The sequence below is a fragment of the Eschrichtius robustus genome, chromosome 20 (genome assembly GCF_028021215.1).
Source record: "Eschrichtius robustus isolate mEscRob2 chromosome 20, mEscRob2.pri, whole genome shotgun sequence".
NCBI classification, from domain to species: domain Eukaryota; kingdom Metazoa; phylum Chordata; class Mammalia; order Artiodactyla; family Eschrichtiidae; genus Eschrichtius; species Eschrichtius robustus.
In genome coordinates, this window is record NC_090843.1 from 10,821,418 (window position 1) to 10,845,741 (window position 24,324).

Consider the following 24,324-nt stretch of genomic DNA (forward strand, 5'->3'; position numbering starts at 1 on the left):
TGTAGAAGGGAGCAGGTTTGCTGACTCTCAAAGCAGGGCGAGCTCTCGGGTTGGGAGCATGCCGCCTTTCCGCCAAGGCTGCAAGGCCAAGGTCAGTGGTCTCTTCCCTGAGTGGCAGGTGAAGCCCCTGGGGCTGGTACACCATCTTCATGACACCTTCACCTGGAGAGTCCCCACGGCAGTCCTGTGAGGTGGGCTGGGAGGGCAGCGCCGTTCTCATTCTACAGATGACGGAACTGAGGCTCAGAGGGCAGGAAGGTCACGTACCTCGGAAGGGTCAGAGGCAGGACAAGAACCAGGTTCCTGACCCCTAGGTAAGCGTCTTCCTTCCGCGCAGCACCGTGCAGCCTCTGTGGGGGAGCCCTGTCCTTGAGCTTCACGGCTTTGGGGGCAGTTCCCTCTGAGCCAAGGACCGGCAGGGACAGAATGCTTTCACTTCGAGGGACGGCCTTGCAGCCTGGCTTAGAAACCCAGGGCTAATCAGATCCTGGGCCATCTGGTTCCCCAGGGTCTCCAGAGGAAGCGCCCGGCCTCAGGCCAGACCCGCAGGCTCCTTCCCTTTGCTATGGGTTTGTGGCACAGCTTGCAGGCCGGTCTAGGGCTGCACCTCTGCACGTGTGTGTGGGGTTTCCCAGGGAAACCCCTCCTCCTTCCTCTGAGGCAGGGCAGCCTCTGGGGGCCTCTGCTGGGCAGACAAGCTGGAAGAGGCTTCCTTCTCTCGGCCGGGTGAACCCAGGTGCTCCTGCCACCCTCCAGCCTCCCGGCATGGGGGAGGGGAGGCCAAACAGAGGATGGAAGCTTCCGCAGGTGCAGGGCACAGCCATGAGCAGATTCCCACCACCCTGGGGGCTGCCCTCCTCCCAGCTACTTCTACCAAACAAGAAGCAGACAAGAGAGCTCAGAGGGACCTCACAAAAAACCGAGGGGAGAGCCACAGAGGTCCCCCACTGTGGTCCACAGATTTTGCCCTATTTCCTACATCCACCCATCAAAGGTCAGAGCTGGGTGACCTCTGCCAGCCACTGCCCTCGTTTCAGGACCAGCATCTTCATCCTGTCCAGCTGTCTGCCCCCAGCACGATTTTATGGAAAACTCAAAGGTCCTGGATTCAAAAATCTCTGTCCTGCCTGACACTTAGCCAATCAGGACAACACGGCGCTGCTCGCTGATGGCATCCAGACCAAGGCCACCAAAGGAACTGCCCTCTGGACTGCAGACCCTCCTCCTCTGCAGAGATGGGCTGGAGACCCCTCCCAGCCTGCCTATGCCTACCCCTCTAATTGACTCAAGAACTCCAATTCCCTTGACTTGTGAGTTCCAAGTCTCCCCTGCTGGGACTTAAGTCAGAACCTTCTGGAATAGCACACTGTTCCCCTCTGCACTTAACCAGACCCTGACCCCACTATATCCCCACCTTCCCCACACCCAGCTTTATCCTGCCATCATCCCCCTTCCCTGAGAAGGTGAACCCCCACTGGGCTGGTGAGTCCCTGCCCCACTGCCCTGTCTGTGCCAGCACATGCGCATCAAAGGTGCCCTCTCCTCCCAGAGGCCCCGACGACATCACGTAACGTCAGCACGGACATTAGCGGTGGGGAAACTTTTAAGTATGCGTGCACACGCACCCCAGCCAATAACATTAAGTGTCATTTTAAAAAAAATGGGTTAAATAAGCAGTATCACCGAGGATGGCCGTGCTGGGCTGATTATCCTGTATTTGCACGTTCTGGCGGTGGGAAGGCTAAAAGTCTAATGACTGAATTATCACCCTAATGCCTTTTGCTGGCTGGGAATAATCCTGGGGCAACAGCTGCCGCAGGGTTTTTGGCTGGTTTCCTCTAATTGCATCCAGATTAAGGGAGCCATGCAGGGGCGGGCCTTCTCCATCCCTCCGGAGCAGCGGGACCTCGCAGAGCCCACACACCCGGGTCTTCAGCTTTCGAAGTCCTGGCTGCTCCGAGAGGCCCAGATCTCACTGTGACCTCACCCAGCCCATAGGGTGAGAGGTGGGAGGGTCATGGGGAGCCGTGGGGGTGAGGGGCTGTGGGAGCTGGGAGGTTCAGAATGAGTGCTTTCCACCCAGGAACCTCCAAAGTGAGGGAGCCTGGGACCCCTCTCCCTCCACCCCACACAGAGCAGCCCAAAGGCACAAGGTACTGTAAAATGCATGGACGTTCTTCTGCTACAGAGGATGAGGGGGGAGCACTCTTTCTCCTCTTAGGCATCTCCTGCCCCTTCAGGGGAAGTCACGCCCCTGGTAGAAGGTGAGTTCCAAAACAGTGTTATCTGGACCAGGACTTTGTTGTGGTGCTGGTAGACTCTTCCAGCCCCGTACCAGCCGCCCAGTTCCTCACCCCCTCCCTGCATCCCCAGCCCCTCGCCATGTCACTTCTCTTACTGCAGGGGAGGGTCCATTTCCCCATCCCTAGATGCTGAGTCTGGCCATGTGACTTGCTTTGGCCACTGGGGTGGCAGCAGGGGTGGCATCTGTCAATGCTTGGGAAGGTACCTGTACACTTCTGATTCTGCACCTTTGCCTTGGCCAGGACTGGCTTGCGGGAAGGATGCAAGAGGCACAGAGCAGAGCCAAGTCTGACCTCTACACACTTCTACATGTGTGAGCACCCCCCCTGGGACTTAACAGCTCCAGGCATGGGAGCAAGCCCAACCCAGACCAGAAATGCCCAGCTTGAGCTGCTGCCCCACAGACTCATGTGCTAGGTAAGTGTGTGCTATCTGAGGCCACCATGTTTGGGGGCTATTTGTTATGTAGCATTACTGTGGCAATGGGTAACTGTTATGCCTGCTCATGGGGATGTGGTCTCTAGAGGAGGGTCAACATAGTGCCTGGGTAACTCAAGCCATTTCCATAATGGATCAGGAGCCATCCTCCGGATGGAAAGGCAATCTTCTTTCCCCAGAAGCAGAGCAGAAGTCTACCCCCATCCAGCCTGGACCCTGCTGCTGGACTATAATGGTCAGTACCCTAAGATCTGGGCACTGATGGGGCTCCAGGATGGTGTCTCCAAAAGGCTCTTGGACAGAGGGGCCAGGAACTTGGAAGTACCAGTGTCAGTCTCCTGCCTGCTGGAGGACTTGGGCTCATGGAGAAGAGAGAAGCTGAGAAGGGAGGAGGCTGATAACTTCCTCTTTCCTGTTGATAAACATCTTTTTAAAGTGGCGCCATCCAGCAGCGTCAACTCTCAGTGAGAAAAGCTGAGGGCAGGAAGAAGCCTTAGTCGGGCTGTGTCTCCACGATGACTCTCAGCACGTCAAGGATTTTTCTCCCCAGAAGAATGTGCAGGAGGATTCAAGGAACGACTCCAGGCTCCTTGCTCCTGCCAGTTCAAGAGGCGGCTTCCTGTGCAAATGGCTCCACCACTTTACACTGGCTGGGAGCCCTCCCATGCCCTTATCTGTCCTTCTCTAAATCCCAGAAGGAGCTACTGATGAGAATCTTTGGGAGCAGGGAGAGCTTGCTGGGAAGACCTGGTTCCCACACAGAAAGCAGAGGTGCCCTGAGTGATGGCTACTGTACTGTGGCCACTCTTGCGTCCAACCACCTGAGAAGCTGACTTACAGAAGACTGGCATTCATGGCAGAATGCAGGCCCTGCAGGGAAGTGGGAGTCTTTCTAGCACTTTCAGGTGCCTTTGTTTTGGTTGGTCAGTTAATATAGTACCCCTTCCCTCAAACATTGCAGATTCCCTTCAGAGGATTTTGCGTGCACACACGCACACCTCAACCCATCCAGATCCCAGTTGGTTGCAGTATTTGGTGAGGCTGGCCTTAAACAATGCCAAACGCAGACATTCCCCAACAAAGGGAGAGGAATCCAACACTTCAACAGCCTGTGCTCAGGCTCACGGGCAGCAGATTCCTTCACATGCCAAGAGGACAGGATGTTGAAATGGACAGTGTGAAAGCCCCCAGCCCCCTGCTCTTACACCTCTTTACCCTGAAATCAGTGGGGCTTTTTTGGGGGGGGGATGGGGGGGCAGATGTCTTCACATCAGCTTTGCAGCTGCAGCTGGAGAAGCTGTGGAGTATGTTTGGTTCTTTCAGAGAATGAAGCCTGATGAGGCGGGTGTGTCCGGCTTGCAAAGATGTCTCTGGGCCTGGACAGGACCCCCTTGTTCTGCACTCCCCGGCACTGGTGGGTGCACAAGACCTCTCCTTCTGTCTCTGCCTTTCCCAATGCCTGGCAATACCCTTTGGTGGCTGATGAAGCTGGAGGAATTCCTGGGACGTGTCGAGATCCATCAAAGGCAGGCAACACGAGAACCCAGCCAGCCTGCGTCTCCAGGTGGGATGGCCGTGCATTCTAGTCCCGCTTTTTTGGGAGGTGACTTTTCTCTGGGCAGCTGGCGGGTTTCACTTCTGTCACTTCTGGACTCCGCTTTTGTCCTTAATATGAAAAGTTTCCCTTCATGCCGCCCAAGGGCATTTTCCTTCCGTTTCTGCCATCCCATCCCCTCCAAGCCTATCCCCACCCCCTCCCCCATGCTTGGGACCTGGCTGAGGTTCCCTCACCCCTCATCTAGCACAGGGAGCCCAACCTATCTGCGGAAACCGAAGCCTTCGCGGGGCATCTTTGGGCCCTTCCTGCCTTCTCTGGGGGGCTTGGGCGAAGGCGTCTCCACAGTGCCCCCATATGGGCAGCTCTCAGACCCCGGGTGTTGGCCTGTGCACTCCACGGCGGGCATGTAACCACTGTCCCACATGCCAGTCCCACACAGCTTGCACAGGTCATGCAGGCTGCAGGGGATCCGTGGCAGGAGGCGAAACTGATAGAGCAAACTCCTTGCCTGCAAACAGAGAGGACAGGCAGTGACGAGGGGGTTGGGGGACAGCCCAAGAGCAAGGGCAGCAATAGCCAGCGCCCAAGGGCTCACCCTGTGCCAGGTCAGGGCGAGGACTCTGCCTGCCCCGTCCCTTTCCACACCATGATCCAGCTGAGGGACGGGACTCACATGGTTCCCGGAGCAGTGCTCCCATGTGGCTTGACACAAAGAAGGCTCCCCCAACGGCCTTCATACGGAGGGTGAACAGGGCAGGCAAAAGCGGCACAGGGCCCACCCTGCCCCTCCCTGGCTCGGCCTGGCCCCACGGCTCCACCTCTCCACCCTGCAGGGTCTGTTTCCACCACCCCCTTCCTACCCACCCCACCCTGACCCCAGGCCCTCCTCACTGCCCCCCCAGGAGACACCAGAGAGCTTTAAGAAGCAGTCTCCAGCAGGAGCCTGGGAAGCGGGGAGGTGGCAAAGGCCCCCTTTATCCCACTAACTTTGGATGAAAAGTGGCCACCTCCCCTCCCTAAGCCTCCCGCTCAGTTTTCCTGGCTCTGGGCTAGGAGTGAGGTACCCCAAGTGGAGGACCTGTCTATCAAACCGGGTAATCTGTTCAGTCCATGAGGAGAGAGACCTCTTTTGCCAGGGCCTGATGGGAACCCTGAGCAGCTGCCAGACATGCTGACCACTGGGCCTTGGTCAGGAGCTCCCAGGGTGGCTGGAGTGTGGGGGCGGGGCTCTGGAAGTGAAGGGGTGGGGCTCTGTATATGGGAGGGCGGGCCTGCATGTGGGGGCCACACTCACCTTCCTGAGAACAAGCTCCCCATTCATGTGCATGGCCAGGTTTCCAAAGTGCAGAAGCATCTGGTCGGTGGCCAGCTGCTGCTCAATGACGTCATCCCCGTAGATGGCCACAATGGCCACACAGATGAAAAGGTGGAAGTAATCCGTCTTGGGGGGAAGAGAGTGGGTTCAGATAAGGTCCCTGACCCAGCCCCAGGCCCTGCCTGCAGGTAGAGGCCAAGTGCAGAGGTGCGGGTAAGGGCTCCGGGGTGAGGTCATCTGGGTTCATGCGGCCCTGGGCAAGCCCAGCAGCCTCCTTCATCCTCAGTTTCCCCACCTGCAAATGGGCCAGTGTGAGCACCTCCATCCAAAGGCTGCTGTGACATACAAAGGGGCGATGTTGCAGCTGGCCACCCGCGGGCTGCTGTTACCCTTCGGGGAGCCCTCCGGGAGGCTTTCCAGCACAGGGGCAAAGAACACGCCCCTCTGACGGCTGGCCCGTGCCCATTCTGGGGTCTTGAGAGACGGTGCGTCAGGACACGCTCCAGTGGGTCACGGAACACGCCAGTGAGAAAGAACTTTCTGGCAGCCACCCACTGGTCATTGTTCTCCTGCCTCCAGGCCAAACGTCCCAGCTCATGCCCCAGAGACGACTCTTAGGTTTGTTGATAAGAAAGTGGGGAGAAGAGCCTCAGAGCAGAGCACGGCAGATCCCGATGGTCCCCATGGAGCTCCCTACGATGAGCCCACCATCTTTAACCAGCTTTACAGAGCCCATCGAGGACTCCACTGTCTTCCTTGGAGGCTGCCTCATATGGCTGCCCAGCAAGGAAGGCCTGGCCCACAGCAGGAAGCCAGCACTTGGTCCTGACGGGGGTACATCCTGTGCGCTCTCCGGCCCGGACACTTTGAGGGCACACCGCCTTTGAGTCACACTTGCTCCTGGGGGCAGAGGAAGGACAAGGACCACCAGGAAGCCTGTGTTTAGTCTCCTGACGTCGGCCACCCAGCCAGACAGAACTTTGTTCCTTTGCAAACAGGGCCGGGAGGAGCCCTGGATGCGGGCAGAAGTTATGGGCAGCAAACACCCCACACCCCACCCACTCTGAAGAGACCATTCCCAGGTTGCCCAGCCCCTTCCTCTGAATTAATCCGGAATAGTCTTGCTGTGGCTCAGAACGATCCTTCTGCAGCTATGTGAACTGTGGCCAGGGTTGGCGGTGGGTTGGGGGTGGGGGGTGGGACGGAGGAAGGTGCATGTCTACCTCCTCTCAGAGAGGACTCTGGGGCAGAAAACGTGGGGCACATTCTAAATGGGGCTGGATGGCAGTACAGGACTAATCCCAGTTCACTGGACAAGGCCCAGGGCAGCCCAGCCCCTGAGGGCAAACTAGAAGTATCATAAATGAATGAAATAGAGCCTTTCTCACTCTGGGGACACTTTAAAAGTTAAAGCAGCTGGTCGTGACCACCCCCCTCTCCACGAGCTCACTCTAATGAATTAGCCTACGCCCACTACAATCATCCTACCCCCCCCCCCTTCCAATCTCCTGCCACTAATTTGATCAAGTGGTGGGGCCAAATGTGGCTAAATTTAGCCTGAGAAATGGCCCCATTTGTTGGGTAATGCTCTGAGTTCACTTGTAACATTAGCCTAAATGTGATGTCACGAGGGTGGCAAACTTGCTGCTGGAAAAACATGCAATGAGGCTTTGCAAAGTAGACACAATTTTTTTTTTTTTTTTTAAACGTGATCCAGTGTTTTGGACCATCCTTGCCAATGCTTCCTTGATTCCACCCTGCAGTACACGTCGAGCACGCTAATCCACGCAGGAAACGCAGCCCAGACCCGGGCCGGGGTGGGAGCAGGGGCAGGAGGTGGGTGAGGATGGATGAATACAGACAGCCTGTGGAAGCAGCACCACATTTCTTCAGACTCACTTCTATCAGACGTAATCCTTCTTTGACATTAGTAAGGAGCGGAAACGCTGATGCACGTTTCCGAGGGCTGGTGGGCGTGCCCACGTATCAGCAAGGTTTGTCTAATCCAAGCTGCTCCAGCTGCCGCAGGGAGGATGGAGCCCGCTCTTGCAGAAAGGGTCCTGGCCACCTCCCGATGCGTCAATACTATTTTTTTTTTAAGCCTGATGGATTCAGAGAGACTTGCCTATCCTTTCACGTCGCCAGCTTGTTGCTAATTTGGGCATTAAAGCTGTGTGACAGGGCCAGTTCGACGCTCTCAGGGGAATTTGTTGAGGAGACACTGATAACGGTGGACAGCAAGTGGAAATCACATCCCTGGGTGGGGACAGTGGGCCGGGCCCGGGCTCTCAGAGGGGCTGATGGGGAAGCAAGATCTCGGGCCCTTTCCCTGAGCCGTCCCGAGGGGGCAGGCGGGCGGGCACCGGCTCCAGCATGTGGGCACTGGCGTCCTGCTCGGCCCCGCAATGTCTTTCACGCTGATTGGTTGTGACAGGAGCGTGCTCAGCCCCAGAACGTGGTAATGAGCGCAGTCAGTGGGCAATTTGCATCGATTTCAGTTACTTGGGAGGCGAATTGCAGGTCTGAGGCTGGCCACGTGGGACTGGAAGGCAGTCGCCGTGTGAGCGGCTGACTGTGGCTTGCGGGGGGTCAGGGATGGTGGAGGGGGACCCCAGGGAGGCGCACAGTTACGTGGGCACCCCGCCCTCCTTTTAGGCTGGGTGCAGGACGGCGACCGTCGCTCTGGAGCCGCTGTCCCAGCCCCCAGCCCTGGGCACCGCGCCTGGCTCACCTGGTAGTGGGCCCAGCAGGCCTCCCAGATCCGCAGAGCCTCGGCCTCGGGAAACTCCCGCTTGAAGCACAGCAGCAGCCAGCGGTGGCAGAAGAGCATTTGCAGGCCGTCCTCGCCCAGCGAGACCAGGTGCTGGTAGAAGCGCAGGTGCGTCAGCCGCAGCAGCTCCCGCAGGTACAGCTGGGGGCGAGGCCGAGATGAGTTAGCCCCCCGGCCCTGAGCACGCCTGCCTGCCTGGCCCAGGAAGCCCACTCCCACCAAGGCCCTTCCTCGGTCCACCCCTCCCCACCCCCCCACCCCGCCAAAGCCTGTGTGCCACGCGTGAGGTCTCTACCTGCTACGTGTCACTGAACCCACTTATTTTGTTCTGTCGCTGGAAGTCTGACTCACACCTGTCTTTGTCAGTTTAGCCCAGATTTCAGACTGTTTTGGAGGCTGTGGCGCGGCCCAGGGCAAGGCAGAGCATAGCACCCTGATGTGGACCAGGAGGCTAGTGGCAGGTCCGAGGCTAGGAAGACCCCCAGGCCTCAGGGGCCATATGGGGCTGTTTCTGACGTCCCCTCCTTTCTGGGATGTCAAGCAGATCATCCATTGACAACACCCCCTCCCCCGCACCCACTCAACCACCTTCCGCTCTGATCACCAAGATCCATCATCTTCCAGAGCCGATTTAGAGCAGAGAGGGGGCGTTTCTGAACCCCAAGAGGCTCAGTTCCTGCACTTAAGGTCACCACCCAGTGACGTGGGATAAGATCGAGGCTATTTCTGGCAACGTCCTGCTTGGGCTGCTGACTTCACCAGCACCGTTGTAAAATCAATCTCCGGCAGCTAACGAGTCACGGGGCCATGTGCTTCGGAGCCCGTCAGGGGTGAATCGCATCAGAGCCTGTAATTGCCTCCGCAGGTACCGTGGAAACCTGACATCACAGGGCCGATGCAGAGAGCGCAGAGTGGGCAGGCTCGGCTGGAGTGGGCAGGCTCGGCTGGAGTGGGCAGGCTCAGCTGAGATCCCAGCCAGATCCTGGGGTGGGGGCTTGGTGACTCACAGGCCCCTTCCCACACAAGCGACCCATTGTTCCTACTTGAGACAGCCGCTGGGATGGCACGGGAACAGATTCTGAGGATCCTTCCCGACTGGCCAGTTTTTCCACTCAGTGGCCCACAGCAGGGTCAAGTCCACGCATGCAGCTGACCCCCTCCCTCCCTCACGGATGCCCCCCACCCTCGCTCTGGTGCCCCTCACCTTCCAATCCCCACCTGCCTGCTCCTGGCTCCCCCTCGTCCAATCCCCTGCTGTGTTCTGCTCTCCCATCCATAGTCTTCAAGGGCTTCCTAACGGCTAGTCGACGGGACACGCTCCTTGGCCTGGCATTTGAGGCCCTCCATTCAGCTCGACCCTCATTGCATGTGGGCCACCAACCTGACCGGGGCACCCAGTGTCACTGCCCAGAGAGCTCTGCTCAGCCAAGTCTTGGCAGGCCTGGCAGTGTCCAGGGCCAGACCCCATGTGCCGTGGGGTCGGCCTAGTCCAAGGAGACATTGGGACACCTGTCTTGGTTCCCATCTCTATCACCAGAGCTCTTTCTGTATCACTCCCTGGCACCCAGCATCCTCTCCTCACACTGTCAGCTTCCAGACCAAGAATCTCTTGCAGACTGGGGACCTGAGAACATCTCCCAGTGCCAGCAGCACCCGGCAGGTGCTCGGAGTGCACAGACGCTAGGTAAGGAAAGAGTGCGCACTCCTGGCCCTGCCTTACCCAGCTTTGCCTCCTCACTCCCAATTTTCAGTGCTGCCTGGTCTGTGTAGGTTAGGGGAGGCCATGAAGGGAGGGGTGCCGGCTGGGCACAGCAAGCCTGCTGCCCTTGAGGTATGGTTGTGACGACTACCCAGTGGGCCTCGAGGTGGTTTCAGGAGCCCCTCCCATTCCCAGCCCCAGAACCCTGGCTATGTTGGACCCCTGCAGGGGGCCCAGATGCACCTGAGGAACCATTTTACAAAGCACAGGGTCAGGTGTGATAGGGACCCCCCTTCTTTGTCTCCCAGGGAGCCTGGGTTGGGATGCCACATGCTGGGAGGTGGGAAGCCACAAGGAGAGGGCCCTGCACAGTCCAGACTCTGGACCTGCAGGAGTGTGAGGTGGGGATGGCAACACATGTCCTGGGACCTGGGAACAGCATGCGTCCCTCCTGGGGGAGCTGGCCCTATCCCAGAGGCCCAGGGCTAAGCCCCCCATAGTCCATCGGCAAGGCTGACCCTGGCTTTTCTGCTGCTTGCTGACCCACAGCAGCCAAGCCATACACATCTGAGAGCCTCACCAGCTGTTTCTCCATGTCCTCATCCCGAGGAGAGCTGACAAAGATCGTGTTCTGCATCAAACCCACAAAGCACCAGAAGGTGTCTGACTCGTCCAGGACCTCGGCCAGGATGGGGGCCACCAGGTCCGACATGCCCTGGGAGTAGCCGATGGCTGGGTTGTACACCGCATAGTTCAGCAGGATCCTCCTGGAGACGCAGTGCAGAGAGCAGGGAGGTCAGTAGAGGGTGGCCACAACATAGCGGTGTGTTGTGCAGGCCAGTAGAACCCCAGGCTGGAGACACTGGGCTGTCCGGGCCCCCATCTTTCACCTTGATCTCAGAGGAAGGAGGGCAGCTCTGGGACCGTCTCCAGAGCCTGGGGAAAGGTAATGGCCTGCAATTAGCCACTCACCAGCCCAGCCCCTCGAGAGCAGGGCAAGGAGGAATGTGGGTCTGATTTTCTTAATTGTCAACTGCCTGTGACAAAGGGTGGGCTGGCCAGGAACGTTTTCATGGGCTGCTAATTTTGTGCAATTATTTGCCAGGAGGTAGCAGAACGTCAAAGATGCCAGCCTCAGCCCTGTGTGGCTTTATCATCCGGAAGACCACCCAATGGGAGACAGAGACACTCAGGGGGAGGCTGGCCCACGGCTGGTGTGAGACAAGCAAGGTTAGGCTTGGTGGATGCCCAGCGGGTGGGGCCTACAGGCCTTCCCTGGGTCTCTAGGACAATAAGAGACCCACTGACATTGCCTAAAATAGCTAACGACCCTCTGATTCTGGGGCATTGAACCTGGAGGAAAGACCCCTGACCCCTGCAGAAGCTGCTGCCGGTCCACTTCCCAGAGGGTCAGCTGAGGCCTGAGGGGTGAGGTGGCAGATGGGAGTGAAACCGAGGGGGGAGGAACTATGCTGGCCCGGGGGCGGGGGGTACCTCATGCTCTCCACATTGGGATTGCCTTCTCCTCGGAAGAACTGGTTGCTTCGATCTGTCCGTACCACGTCCTTGTCCACGGTGAACTGCACGTTCCTCCAGAACGCTCTGTGCTCTTCAGGGGTCATGGAGAGCCTGGCATGGAGCAGAGCGCCCGCGGGGGGCGGTCAGCCAGCGGCACATACGCTCCCGGCTGGCGCGGGCGTCCCGCCCAGCCCTGCTCCCAGATGGGAACCGGGGCCGCTGGCAAACCCTCCGGCTCCCACTGACCTGGGGTGGGGGGGTGCACAAGGCTTTCCAAACATTAACTCGGCCTCACGGGTCCCAAACAGAGAGCTGACCGCGGCCGCGGGATCAGCGAGGCCCAAACAGACCTCAGCAGTCCCAGCGCCCCCCAAACACCCCCGCCACCCCGGCGTTCTGCGGGAGGATGTCAGCGCCTCGTTAAGTACGTTGAAAAAGAATTCTAAAATCTTGACATGCGAGCTAAAGAGAGCCAGTCCCCGGGCCGGGCGCTGGGGTAATAACTGCACTTATCCAGCCCCATCGCTCACGGTCCTGGGAGACCCATTTTTCAAGGAAACTATGGGTCACGGAACATATTATCAATGCTGAATTGCACCTCAAATTGCCTTTCCAAATGGCATTTCCCTCCGCGGCGCTGGGGTGGGTTTCCCTCCGCGGCGCTGGGGTGGGTTTCGTTTCCCTCCGCGGTTCGAGGGGGCCCCGGCCGGTCGCCGCGGTCACCTTTTCTGCTGGATCTCGGCGTATTCCTTTCTCTTCTGCACCCGCAGCGCCTCCCTCTCCTCCGACGTCGACTCGTGGCTGTAATAACGCAGCAGGAAGGGCCAGACCTCCCCCCGGATTGACACATCAATGCCGCCGAAGAAAATGGCCTGGAGGAAACGGCAAAAGTTGGGGAGGGGCCAAAGCAGGGCCGCTCAAAGGACCCCCAAATCCCCGGAGATCTGTGTTTTGGTGGCTTTGCTGCGCCTTCTTGACAACTGATGCCTTGATTCAGATCGCTGCAATTTGCACATGTTTGGAAGGGGAAAGTGCCGGCCCCCCATTCCCATACAGGACACAAACCAGGCTCATTTCAATGTCAATGCCCCCCCTGGTGCGGCACTCAGATTAACCTGTCGTTCTCACGTCAGGGCCTAATCCCGGTTTTGGAATCGCGGCGCGGGCTGCGAGCTCTGCTATACAGGCTGACGCGGGGTTCTCCAAACCCGCTCCGGAGGTTGCTTTTTCATCGCAGCGGCTTTGATTGCTCTATCGGGCGCGTTCACACAGCCAGCTCTGGCACCAGCGGACGCACCCCCCGGAGGCGGCCCGTGGGCACGGCCCCGACCCCTGGTCCTGAATCGGGCCCCGCGGGCACATCGGGCCTCACCTTGCGAAGCTTGTACTCCTCCTCCACCTGGCCCAGCGCGTTCAGGTGGCGGAGCCAGGCCGCGACGTCCAGCCGTCGGTACATGCTCTCCTCGGGGTGCGTCTCGGAAGACGGCAGTTTGGGACGCCGGATGGAGAACTGCATGCACGTCTTTTCGTCGGCGACCTGCTGGACGGGAGGACAGTTGGGGATCAGTGTCTCAGCCGCTTCGCTTTCGAAGCCAGCCGCGCTCTTCGCGGATGTAAGCCTTCCTCTCTCTCTTCCGAAAGGAGGGAGACGCCTCTCTCCCGCATACAAACCCCTAAATGGCAAGTGTAATTAGACACAATTCAAATGAAAATACCGTCCTCTTACCATGGTCCCCCCTCGCGCTCCCGGCTCCCGGCCCACTCCCATCGACCGCCGCCCCCCACTCTCCCTCCAGCCCCGCCGCAAAGACGGAATTAATGCCTCGGACGGCCAACTTCCCTCTGCCGGGAGGGCCTGCAATAAATTACATGTGATTGGCCACATACAAAGGGATGGCTGTTCTGCGAGCGGGGAGCCCGCCTGTCAGGTTGTCTCCACGGGCAGTCACGGATCCAGGGCAAAACTGCAGCTGACATTTAATTCAAAAATCAAAGGTTGTTCAATGTAGGGGGAAAAAAAAGCCATGCTACTGTAATAAGGGAAGCCAGCAGGAGGCTCTGTGGGAAGGAAGGGAATTGTAAAGTCAGCCCGTTTCTAATAAGCACATACAGTATCTTAACCAGATAATTAAAGAGCTCTTATTACATTTGTATGTAGATTGAGCAAAATATGGCAGGAAGCCTTGTCAAAACATGATTTTTCAAGTGCGGAGTACTGCCTTTACAAGAAGCCTGGGCACATGTTTCAAATCCCAAATTGCTGCTCTGTAGGTCCCCAGCCACCATGGGTCACACCGGAGAGGCATGGGTCTCCGGGGGAGAGAACCAATGTCCTGGGCCCCCGTTGGAGGGGAGGGGGGAATGGGAGGGGGGGTGGTGGTGCCTCAGCAGCCAGGTGCCTCCAGGGGTGGTGCAGGGCTTCCCCACCCTGGGGGCAGTCCCCAACCCTCCTCCGGGCTACCTGGTCTTTGAGGTGCGTCTCTGCGCAGTATTTCCACTGCTGAAGCACGTCGGGCAGCTTGTCCAGGCCACCGTGGTGGAAGTGGAACACCTTGTACTGGCTTTCCCGGCTGGCGACGACCAGCTGGCCGCTGGTGCAGGCCTCATCGCTGAGTGGCCATCGGAGGGGGGAAGAGAACAGACCCATGAATATGTAAACATGGGTTTTTATTTCCAAGTATAATCAGAGGCCCCTATTGCCAACCTCAGAGGCAGGAAACAGAAAGTCCCCCTGGAGTCTGGCTGCTGGCAGCAAGGGGACAGAATTATGCCCCAACAGAAGCCATCACCCCCTTTGCTGAAGAAGGCAAAGCAGCTCCCTTCCTGGGAGACCCCAGGTTGTATTGTCCTCACTCCCAGGAGACCTGCCAGAGCAGCCTTCTGTCCCCACCCTTGCCTGCCAGGTCATATCCTCCCTTCTCTCCAGGAGTCCTGGGGGTGGATGCCCTGATGGGGAATCAGGTTTTGAACCTAGATGGGGCGGGCGCTAAGGGACGCCCCTCCAGCAGGCTTCCCCACCGGGCATGGAAGGCACTCTGGGAGAATCCTCCGGGGAAATTCACGACACATGCCTCAGGGCCATCGCCCGACCTTGGCTTCCCTTCCATGAAAGGCGGGATGTGGCTCTGGGTCTGGGAACTCCCACAGAGACACGCTTGCTTCTTCTAAGCACCAGTCTTGGTTGGTGCTTTCCTGCGGCTGGGCCACCCTGCCTTTCAGGAAGAGAGACATGAGATGGCCATTAGGCAGGGAACTAAAAAGGATGGCTCCCCATAATGAAGGAAAGGGTGCCTCCCTCTAGAAAGCCATGGCCTATTCTGAGCACGCTGGGCCTCTGGGTGGGTGACCGGGGGCAGCCTGCAGCAACTGCTCTCTGTGTAGCCCTGGTTCGTCGTCTTTCCCCAAACCAGAGCTGCAAGCAACAGCTGCTTACCATCACCCTGAAAGCAGAGGAAAGAGTTTGGGAGCTACCCAGGCCCAGCTCCTGTGGGGCAGCCGTGGGGGGCACTGCTGACGAGACTAGTGATGTTGGGAAGCAGATGTTTGGGGGTGCAGGGGCGCTGGACCCAAGCATGGCCCCCCGGGACACGGCACACAGGCAGCTTCCAGGACATGGCCAAGAGGGCCTCACCTGAAGAAGAGGCGGAGGGAGCGCATGTGACCCAAGTCCACTCGGAACACACCGCAGATCTGCTCCAAGGCGCAGGCCCGCTGCGGCTCGTCCCAGCGCGGGGGCTGCAGGAGGCCACTGCTGTCCGGAAACTGCAGGTGGGCGTCCACGCTGGAGGGGGAGCTGGTGGAGCAAGTCATGTGAGGGCCACACGTTTCTCTGTTGTGCAGCCATGGGGGAAGGGCAGGGAGGGCTGGGGAAACCATTTAAACATGCATGCACACTCAGAGATATAGCCGAACACGCTGGGCACATAGAGGCTGTCCACGGACACCCATGAATGAATGAATGAATGAATGAATGAACAAATGAATCCTATCATAGGTCTTGCCCAATTACACTTTAATGTGGATGGGAAAGCATTTTTGTGATCAAATTTTGTTCCACCTCGACAGAGATATTAGGTTGTCATAATGGCAGATGAGGTCCTACTGAGTGGGTTTGAGCCCTTGCTGTGTGACCTTGGGCAAGTTACCAAGCCTCTCTGAGCCTTTGTTTCCTCTTTTGCACAGCGAAGATAATAACATGGCTTCGTGTAGAATGAACAGTGCTTAGTGCTGGGCACCCTGGTTTTCAGGGCTTACTAAAAGAAGCGGTTTTGTGACCATTTTAGACAGCGTGGGGCTTCCGTTTGGGTTCAAATTGGTTCAGTATTTTCCTGAAAAAATAGTGGTTCCATAAGGAAACATTTGGGTTATAATACTATTAATACTAATAGTAAACACTTAGCTCTGTGTTAATCACTTTTCATGTGCTTTTTATCACATATAAGCTTCACAATAAATCCTAGGAAATGGGCGGTTATTACCACCATTGTACAAAACAGGAATTGAGGCTCAGAAAGGTTAAGTAACTTGTCCAAGGTCACACAGCTAGCAGGTGGTAGAGCTGGAATTTGAACCCAAGCTTTGTGGCCCACGTCTTCACCAGTGTCTTTAACTGCTTCTAAGTTCAAAGTTCAGCAATACAACCCCATTATCTTATTCTGCTTCTTTAAAAAATTAATAATTTTGTTTGGCTCCTCGGTTGCCAAATATTTTATTACATGGATTCAGCTACACCACAGGTTAAATGCTATCTCTTGAGATTTAATAGTGACATCTAGCAGATGACTGCTAAAATATCGCCAGAGCAAAGGCAAGCATCGCTTCTGGATCCCAACCCCGATATCCCACAGAGGTAAGACTGCAATCACTTTATCCCACTTTCCTGTTTCAGCCGAGAACATAAAAGTGTCAGAGGCAATTAATCCTGAGGCACCTCTTCCTCTGATGGGCACCAGGTCTCCAAATGAAGCTACTCTGGATTGTTCAAGCACAATCCCTCTAACTCGGAACTTCCTCAAAGAGGAAGACTGGCCTTTTTAGAAACTTGGCTGCTTCTAGAACAACACTGGGCCTGGTGTGCAGTTCTTCCCACCTGCCTAAGGAAGTGGGCTGAGCCAGGTCCTCCCATTTCTGAGGGGCACCTGCGCTCTCCCAGGAAACAGACTCAGGTAAAGATAGACAGCCGGATGGGAGGGTAGGTAGACAAGCTGAAGCACGCAGCCACACGGCAAACTCGGACCCCAAAAGGCTGAGGGATTCCCTGTCCTCCCGAGGGCTGCACTATGCAATGACTGTCTGCAAAACAAGGCAAGCCGCAGGTCTGAAGACAGCCCCCCACCATGCCGCCTCACACAGAATTTCATAATCTGCTTATTGAACAATGAGGCTGCAGTGGCCGGAGAGCATGTGCTTGGCGTGCTTCCCCAGCTGGGCCGGCCCATCCGGGCTCACCTCCAAGCCCAGCCAGAGAGGGCCCACCAAAGGGTGGCATTATTTCCAGCCCCTCTCCCCCAGTTCTCCCCACCGCCACTCCACACGCACATAGCACGATCCTCCAAAACCTGCATGCCCTTCTCAACATGCTACGTCCTGTTCACCCCACAGGGCAGGCCAAGGTTTGCAGAAACCAGATCCAGGATGGACACTTGCTCTCGCAGAGTCCTGGCCGAAGCCACTGCTCCTCTGCTGTGGTGGAAGGACTGGGGTCCTGCGGGGAAGGAGCCCAGGAGAGAGGCCCCCCCAACACCTTCCTGCAGCAACTTGCCCCCAGGCAGAAGTCTGCCTAAACCCTTTTACAACTCCTGAGGGAGAAATTATTTGCATTAATTAACTGATTGATTAATTAATTCAAGACATTATGTTGGGACCTACAGCTGGGGTTCCACGGTTCAAACTGGAGCAAAGTTGATAGAAGACTTCGTTCTCTGTTATTTAGGGCCTGTCATAGCAGATGACTGTACAGTCATCTAGGTCACCTAGGGCCACATCTGTTTCTACCTCAAGACCCATTGCCATGGGGTTAAGGGCCGTATCTCGTTTGCTGGGCCGTATCTCGTTCGCTCTTCTGCATCCCCAGCTCTCAGCACAAGCCTGGCGCAGAACACAGAGATTTAATACTCATGCCTGGGATGAAAGTGTTAAATGTCTGGGAATTTTGAAGTCATAGAAAAAAAATGGAAATAAAATCTTGGGAAAATTGAAATATGTATAATTTTTATTTTTTATCTTTTTACACATGCAGAGCAATTTGGTTTTAAGAATACTCATATGTGCGGCATATAATTTGGCTTGTTTGTAAAATTATTGTGTGGTACATTAAAATTATAAGGATGGTTTATCTAAGGCAATAACTCCCAATATGCTATAAGTTAAAAATGTTTTATAGGTAGAGGGAGAAGATGCTAAACTCTAAGAAATATAGCATTTCTTTCTGAAGATCACCAAAATGCAAAACAGAAATGAATAAGAAAAGCCAGCTCTGCCACAGCAAAACATAGCAAGTGTGTTCTTTGTCCATCTGGCAACTCCTGCAATGTCAGGCACAGAGTTGGAGATTAAATATGGCCCCAAATTCCTCGAGTGGTGTTTGTTTCCCCACCCCTGAATCTGGGCTGGCCTTTCGAGTGGCTTTGGCCAATAGGATGTGGTATGAGTGACATTCTATGAGCTCCAGAGCCTGGCCTCAAGAACCTTCTGTATTCTCACTCTTGGTATACTCCTGCCACCATGTAAGGAAGCCCAGGCACAAATGATGAGAGACCACAAGGAGAGAGAGACTCAGCTGACAGCATCAGAGTCCCCAGACCTCACGGACAGAGACCATTTCAGACCCTCCACCCGGCTGAGCTCCCAGCTGGGGACAGCTGCCTGAGGAAGCCCCAGAGCACCCAGCAGAACAGCCTGACTTGGCCCAGCCCAACGGGAAGACCTGTGAGCAAACTGAAGATGGTGGTTTTAAGTTGCTAAGTTCTGGAGTCCTTTGTTACGGGGCTATACATAACTGATATATACGGGAAGTATCTGTTTTCAGAAAAAGCTCGAGCAGGAAGGAAGAAACCTCCAAAATTATTATTTTGGGGTTTTTTGTTTTTTTTGGTCATGACGAGGAGCATGCAGGATCTTAGTTCCCTGACCAGGGATTTAACCCATGCCCCCTGCAGTGGAAGCACGGAGTCCTAACCACTGGACTGCCAGGGAATTCCCTTCCTCCAAAATTATTGAATTGTGGTTCTCAAGGTCAAAGAGACATTGCGGCCAGACTCTAACATTTTTAAAAATCCAAACTTCTAAGTTGGCTCTTGCTTTTCTTCCTTCTGAGCCTTTTGATTCAGTTGAACAGTAAGTCGATGGAACCCCAGCTGTAGGTCCCAAGTATAGTGTCTTGAATTAATTAGTCAGTCAATTAATTAATGCAAATAATTTCCCCCTCAGGAGTTGTAAAAGGGTTTAAGCAGACTTTTGCCTGGAGGCAAGTTGCTGCCAGAAGTTGTGTGGGGGGCCCTCTCTCTGGGGCTCCTTCACCTCAGGGCCCCAGTCCTTCCACCACAGCAGGGGAGCAGGAGCCTTTACCCCGGACTCTGTCGGAGCTAGTGTCCATCCTGGATCTGGTTTCTGCAAACCTTGGCCTGCCCCGTGAGGTGAGCAGGACACAGTGTGTTGGGAAGGGTGTGCAGGTTTCGGAAATTGTGCTGTGTGCATGTGGAATGGTGGTGGGGAGGATTGGGGGAGGAGGGCTGGAAATAATGCCACCCTTTGGTGGCCCCTCATAATTGCCAGAACTTGGAAGCAACCAAGATGTCCTTTGGTAGGTAAATGGATAAACAAACTTCGGTACATCCAGACAATGGAATATTATTCAGCGATAAAAAGAAATGAGCTATCAAGCCATGAAAAAGACATGGAGGAAACTTAAGTGCGTATTACTAAGTGAAAGAAGCCAATCTGAAAAGGCAGAGTTGGAAACATACTATATGATTCCAACTCTATGACATTCTGGAAAAGGCAAAACTATGTAGATAGTAAAAGGATCACTATCCTTTTGTCAGAGATCCTGGTTGTCAGAGATTGGGGGGAGTGGGAAGCGGTAAATAGGTGGAGCACAGAAAAATTTTAGGGCAGTGAAACTACTCTGTATGACATTATAGTGGCGGATACATGTCATTATATTACATTTCTTAAAACCCATGCAATGTACAAGAGTGAATCGTAATGTAAACTATGGACTTTGGGGGATAATGATGTGTCACTGTAGGTTCATCCAATGTAACAAATGTACCACTCTGGTGGGGATGTTGGTAATGGGGAGGCTTTGCATGTGTAAGGGCAGGGGTATATGGGAAATCTCTGTACTTTCACCTCAATTTTGTTATGAACCTAAAACTGCTCTAAAAAATAGTCTATTAAAATGAAAAGCCAAAGAACAAACTGGGATGTATATATGACAAGGATTAATATCTTTAATACAGAAAAAGTATGTAAATTTAAAAAAATGAATGCCCAACAGAAAAAATGGCAAAGGTACAAGAAAAAACAAATCACTAAAGAATAAATACAACTAACCAATAAAATTTTCATGTCCAGAGTAATGAAATAAATGCAACTGGAAACGAGATACAATTTGAGGGGAGGTCTATGAAATTGGCATAATTAAAAAGTTATGAAATACAGTGTAAGTAAGGGTTTGGGGAAACACTCTTGCACAGCTGGGGGCACTGTATGCTGTTCAGATTTCTCTCAATGGCAGTTAGGAAATCAGATGCAAAAGGCTTAAAAATGTTTATGTATTTTGACCCTTTACTTTCATTTCCAGATATTGATCCTAAGAAAACAGCCAGAGATACCTACAAAAAATATGTATGTGAATAGACACAGAAAAAGCCTCTGACAAAAATCTATTGCTCATTCAGGATAAAAGCTGTCAGCAAACTAGGAATAGAAGGGTACCGCTTCAGTCTGATAGAGGGCACCTGCGGACATTCTACAGTTCACATCATACTCAATGGTAGGAGACTGAATTGTTTCCGCCTACGATTGGGAGGCTCTACACTCAGCAAGAGGCAAGAAGAGAAACTGAAACACATAAATATTGGAAAAGAAGAAGTAAAACTGTCCCCATTTGCAGATGATATAATTGTTTACATGAAAAATCCCATGGAATTTACAAAACAACTATTAGAACTAATCAGTGAATTTAGCAGAGTTATAAAATAAAGGTTAATGTAGAAAACTTAATTGTATTATTAAAGACTAGTAACACATAATTGGAAAATGTAATAAAAAATTCCACTTATAGTAGCAAAAAGCCCATATAAAATACTTAGAATAGGGACTTCCCTGGTGGTGCAGTGGTTAAGAATCCGCCTGCCAATGCAGGGGACACGGGTTTGAGCCCTGGTCCGGGAAGATCTCACATGCTGTGGAGCAACTAAGCCTGTGCGCCACAACTACTGAGCCTGTGCCCTAGAGCCTGCGAGCCACAACTACTGAGCACACGTGCCACAGCTACTGAAGCCCGTGTGTGCCTAGAGCCCGTGCTCTGCAACAAGAGAAGCCACCACAGTGAGAAGGCTGCGCACCACACAACGAAGAGTAGCCCCCGCTTACCACAACTAGAGAAAGCCCGCATGCAGCAAAGAAGACCCAACACAGCCAAAAATAAATTTTAAAATTAATTAATTAATCAATTTAAAAAATACTTAGAATAAGTCCAACAAATGACATTCAAGACCTATACACTGAAAAACATAAAAAGAGAGAAATTAAAGGAAAACTAAATAAATGAAGAGATATACCATGATCATGGATTGAAACAGTCACATCGTTAAGATGGCAATCTTGCCAAATAGATCTCCAGATTCAACATAATTCCGATCAAAATTGCAGCAGAATTTTCTGGGTAGAAATTGACAAGCTGACCCTAAAATTCATATGGAAATGCAAAAGACCTAGAATAACCAAAGCAAATATAAATAAAAGAAGAAGAAAGTTGGAGGACTTATTATAAACCTACAGTAATCAAGGCAGTCTGGTATTGCTTAAAGAGCAAACTTTTAAATTAATGGAACAAAATAGAGCCCAGAAATAGGCAAATATGATCAGTTAATTATCGACAAAGATGCAAAGACAATTCAATGGAGAAAGAATAGCTTTTCAACTGATGTTGTTAGATGAACTGGATATCTGTATGAAAAAAAATTAACATCAACACTTTCTTCATGTCATACACAAAAATTAACTCAAAATAGATCACAGACCTAGATGTGATACCTAAAACTTTAAAACTTCTAGAAGAATCCATAAAAGAATACTTTTGCAACCTTAGAATAGGCCAAGTTTTCTTACAAAACAAAAAGCACAAAACATAAAAGAAATAATTAATAAATTAGATAACTGAAAACTCTTTTCTTCAAAATACATCATTAAAGAAAATAAAAATGCATCCCACAGCCTGGGAGAAAATATTCATAACACATATATCCAATGAAAGACTTGTATCCAGAATATGTATGAGGAACTCTTAAAACTCAATAGTGTTGTTAGATAAATATTTCTTAAATGTGATACCAAAAGCATGATCTATAAAAGAAAACAAGTGATAAATCAGACTTCATTAAAATGAAAAACTTCTGATCTTTGAAAGACACTGTTAAGAAAATAAAGAGACAAGCCACAGACTGGGAAAAGATATTTGTAAAACACATATCTGATAAAGGATTTGTATCCAGAATATATAAAGAACCCTCAAAGCTCAGTAATAAAACAAACAACACAATTTTAAAATTGCCAAAAGATTTGAAAAGACTTCGCCAAATAAGCAAATAAGCATATGACATCATTGATCATGAGAGAAATGGAAACGGAAACCACAATGTGATATAAGGAGATACAATGTGACACACTACACACCTATTAGAATGATTAAAAAACAAACACACGAAAACTGATGTTACAGAGTGCTGGCCAGGATGCAGAGCAACTGGAACTCTCATACTTTGCTGGTGGGAATAGAAAATGAAAGAGCCACTTTGGAAAATAGTTTGGTGGTATCTTATGAAGTCAAACATGCACTTACCATACAACCTATCAATCTCACTCCAAGAGAAATGAAAAGTGTTCACACACAGATCGGTGTATGAACGTTTATAGCAGTTTTTTCATAATTGCAAAAGCAAGAATCAACAGGTATTTCTTTCAACTGCTGAATGGATAAGCAAACAGCAGTACAACTATACAGTGGAATACACTTAAGCAATAAAAATGAAGAAACCACTGATACACACAACATGGATGAATCTGAAATGTATTATGTTAGGTGAGAAAAGCTAGTAATTAGGGAAATGCAAATTAAAACCACAATGAGATACCCCTACACACCTGTGAGAATGGCTAAAATTTAAAAGACTGACTATACCAAGTGCTAACGAGGATAGGGAGGAACTGGAACACACTGCTGATGGGAATGTAAAATGGTACAACCACTCTGGGAAACAGTTTGGCGGTTTCTTGAAAAGTTAAACACACACCTACCATATGACCCAGCCATTACACTCCCAGGTATTTACCAAAAGAAATCCAAACATTATGTCCATATGCAAGACATCTACACAATGTTTGTAGCAGCTTTATTTGTAATAGCTAAGAACTGGAAACAACCCAGTGTTTATCATCAGGTGAATGGATAAACAAATCGTGATATATACATGCCATGGGATCAGACTCAGCAATAAAAGTGGAACAACTGCTGATATACACAACAATGTGGATATATCAGAAAATCACTATGCTGAGTGAAAGAAGCCAGAACAAAAAAAAAACATACTGCGGGCATTCCGTTTATATAAAGTTCTAGGAAACGCAAGCTAATCTACAATGAGAGAAAGCAGATAAGTCATTGTTGAGGTAGGGGCTAGAGGGAGGCATGGGTTACAAAGGGACACAGGAAAGTTTGGGGGGTGATGGATGTTCATTATCTTGATTGTGGTGATGGTTTCACCAGCGTACGTATGTCAAAACGCAGCAAATTGTGCACTTTAAATATATGCAATTTATTGTACCTCAATTATACTTCAATAAAGTTGTAAAAAATACCAATATTCAACTCAGTATTATTACCTAATTTCTAGCAATAAGAGATATTTTAATATATTGTGGCACATGCATATGATACAATGCCATTAAGCTACTATAAAACATTTTATAAAAGTATTTAATGACCAAAGAAAATGCTATTATGTTGAATGAAGAAAGTGGGATGAAAAATTATATGAAATGATACAATACAGTTTTGTATATAATGTATACTTATAAATATTTTAAATCTACATGAATATATGAGTAGAAAACTACACCAAAATTACAATAAAGATCATCTCTAGATGGCATTATAGTTTATTTTCATCTTGTTCTTTGTCTTACACATTTTCTAAAAGGAATAATGTATCACTTTGATAATCAGAAACAATAAGCTAATCTTCTATCTGTTTTTAAACAAGAAGTCCATATTAGCTTTTATATTGCAAAACTAATAAGGATAATTTCAAAAAGAAAAAAAAGAAAAGAAAAAGTGAGGTATCAGGACCAATTATCATCACAGTTACCCTTTATTTGAGGTTTCCTATGTGCCAGGAGCTCTGCTGATTGCTTTAAAGACTTTCTCATACCAACACTATGAAGGAGATATTATTAACCCCATTTTATAGCTAAATAGACTGAGGCCAGGAACATCA

At 51.9% G+C, this 24,324-nt stretch overlaps 1 protein-coding gene across 2 annotated transcripts in view; it reads right to left on the bottom strand.

Annotated features, from left to right (window-relative positions):
* Nucleotides 1–4,519: 4,519 nt before the first annotated feature.
* Nucleotides 4,520–24,324, bottom strand: part of TBC1D16 (TBC1 domain family member 16) — a 78,167-nt gene continuing 58,362 nt past the window's right edge. The window contains exons 4-12 of one of the 2 annotated variants that reach the window (XM_068530572.1): nt 15,234–15,395; nt 14,064–14,211; nt 12,975–13,139; nt 12,326–12,474; nt 11,579–11,713; nt 10,665–10,851; nt 8,347–8,526; nt 5,595–5,741; nt 4,520–4,808 (exon numbers count right to left, since the gene is read on the bottom strand). In XM_068530572.1, coding sequence (XP_068386673.1) covers nt 4,560–4,808; nt 5,595–5,741; nt 8,347–8,526; nt 10,665–10,851; nt 11,579–11,713; nt 12,326–12,474; nt 12,975–13,139; nt 14,064–14,211; nt 15,234–15,395 — 1,522 coding nt within the window. In that variant the 3' untranslated portion in view covers nt 4,520–4,559. Of the gene's footprint in view, nt 4,809–5,594; nt 5,742–8,346; nt 8,527–10,664; nt 10,852–11,578; nt 11,714–12,325; nt 12,475–12,974; nt 13,143–14,063; nt 14,212–15,233; nt 15,396–24,324 lie in introns of both variants that reach the window. The other variant, XM_068530571.1, reaches the window with a different exon arrangement.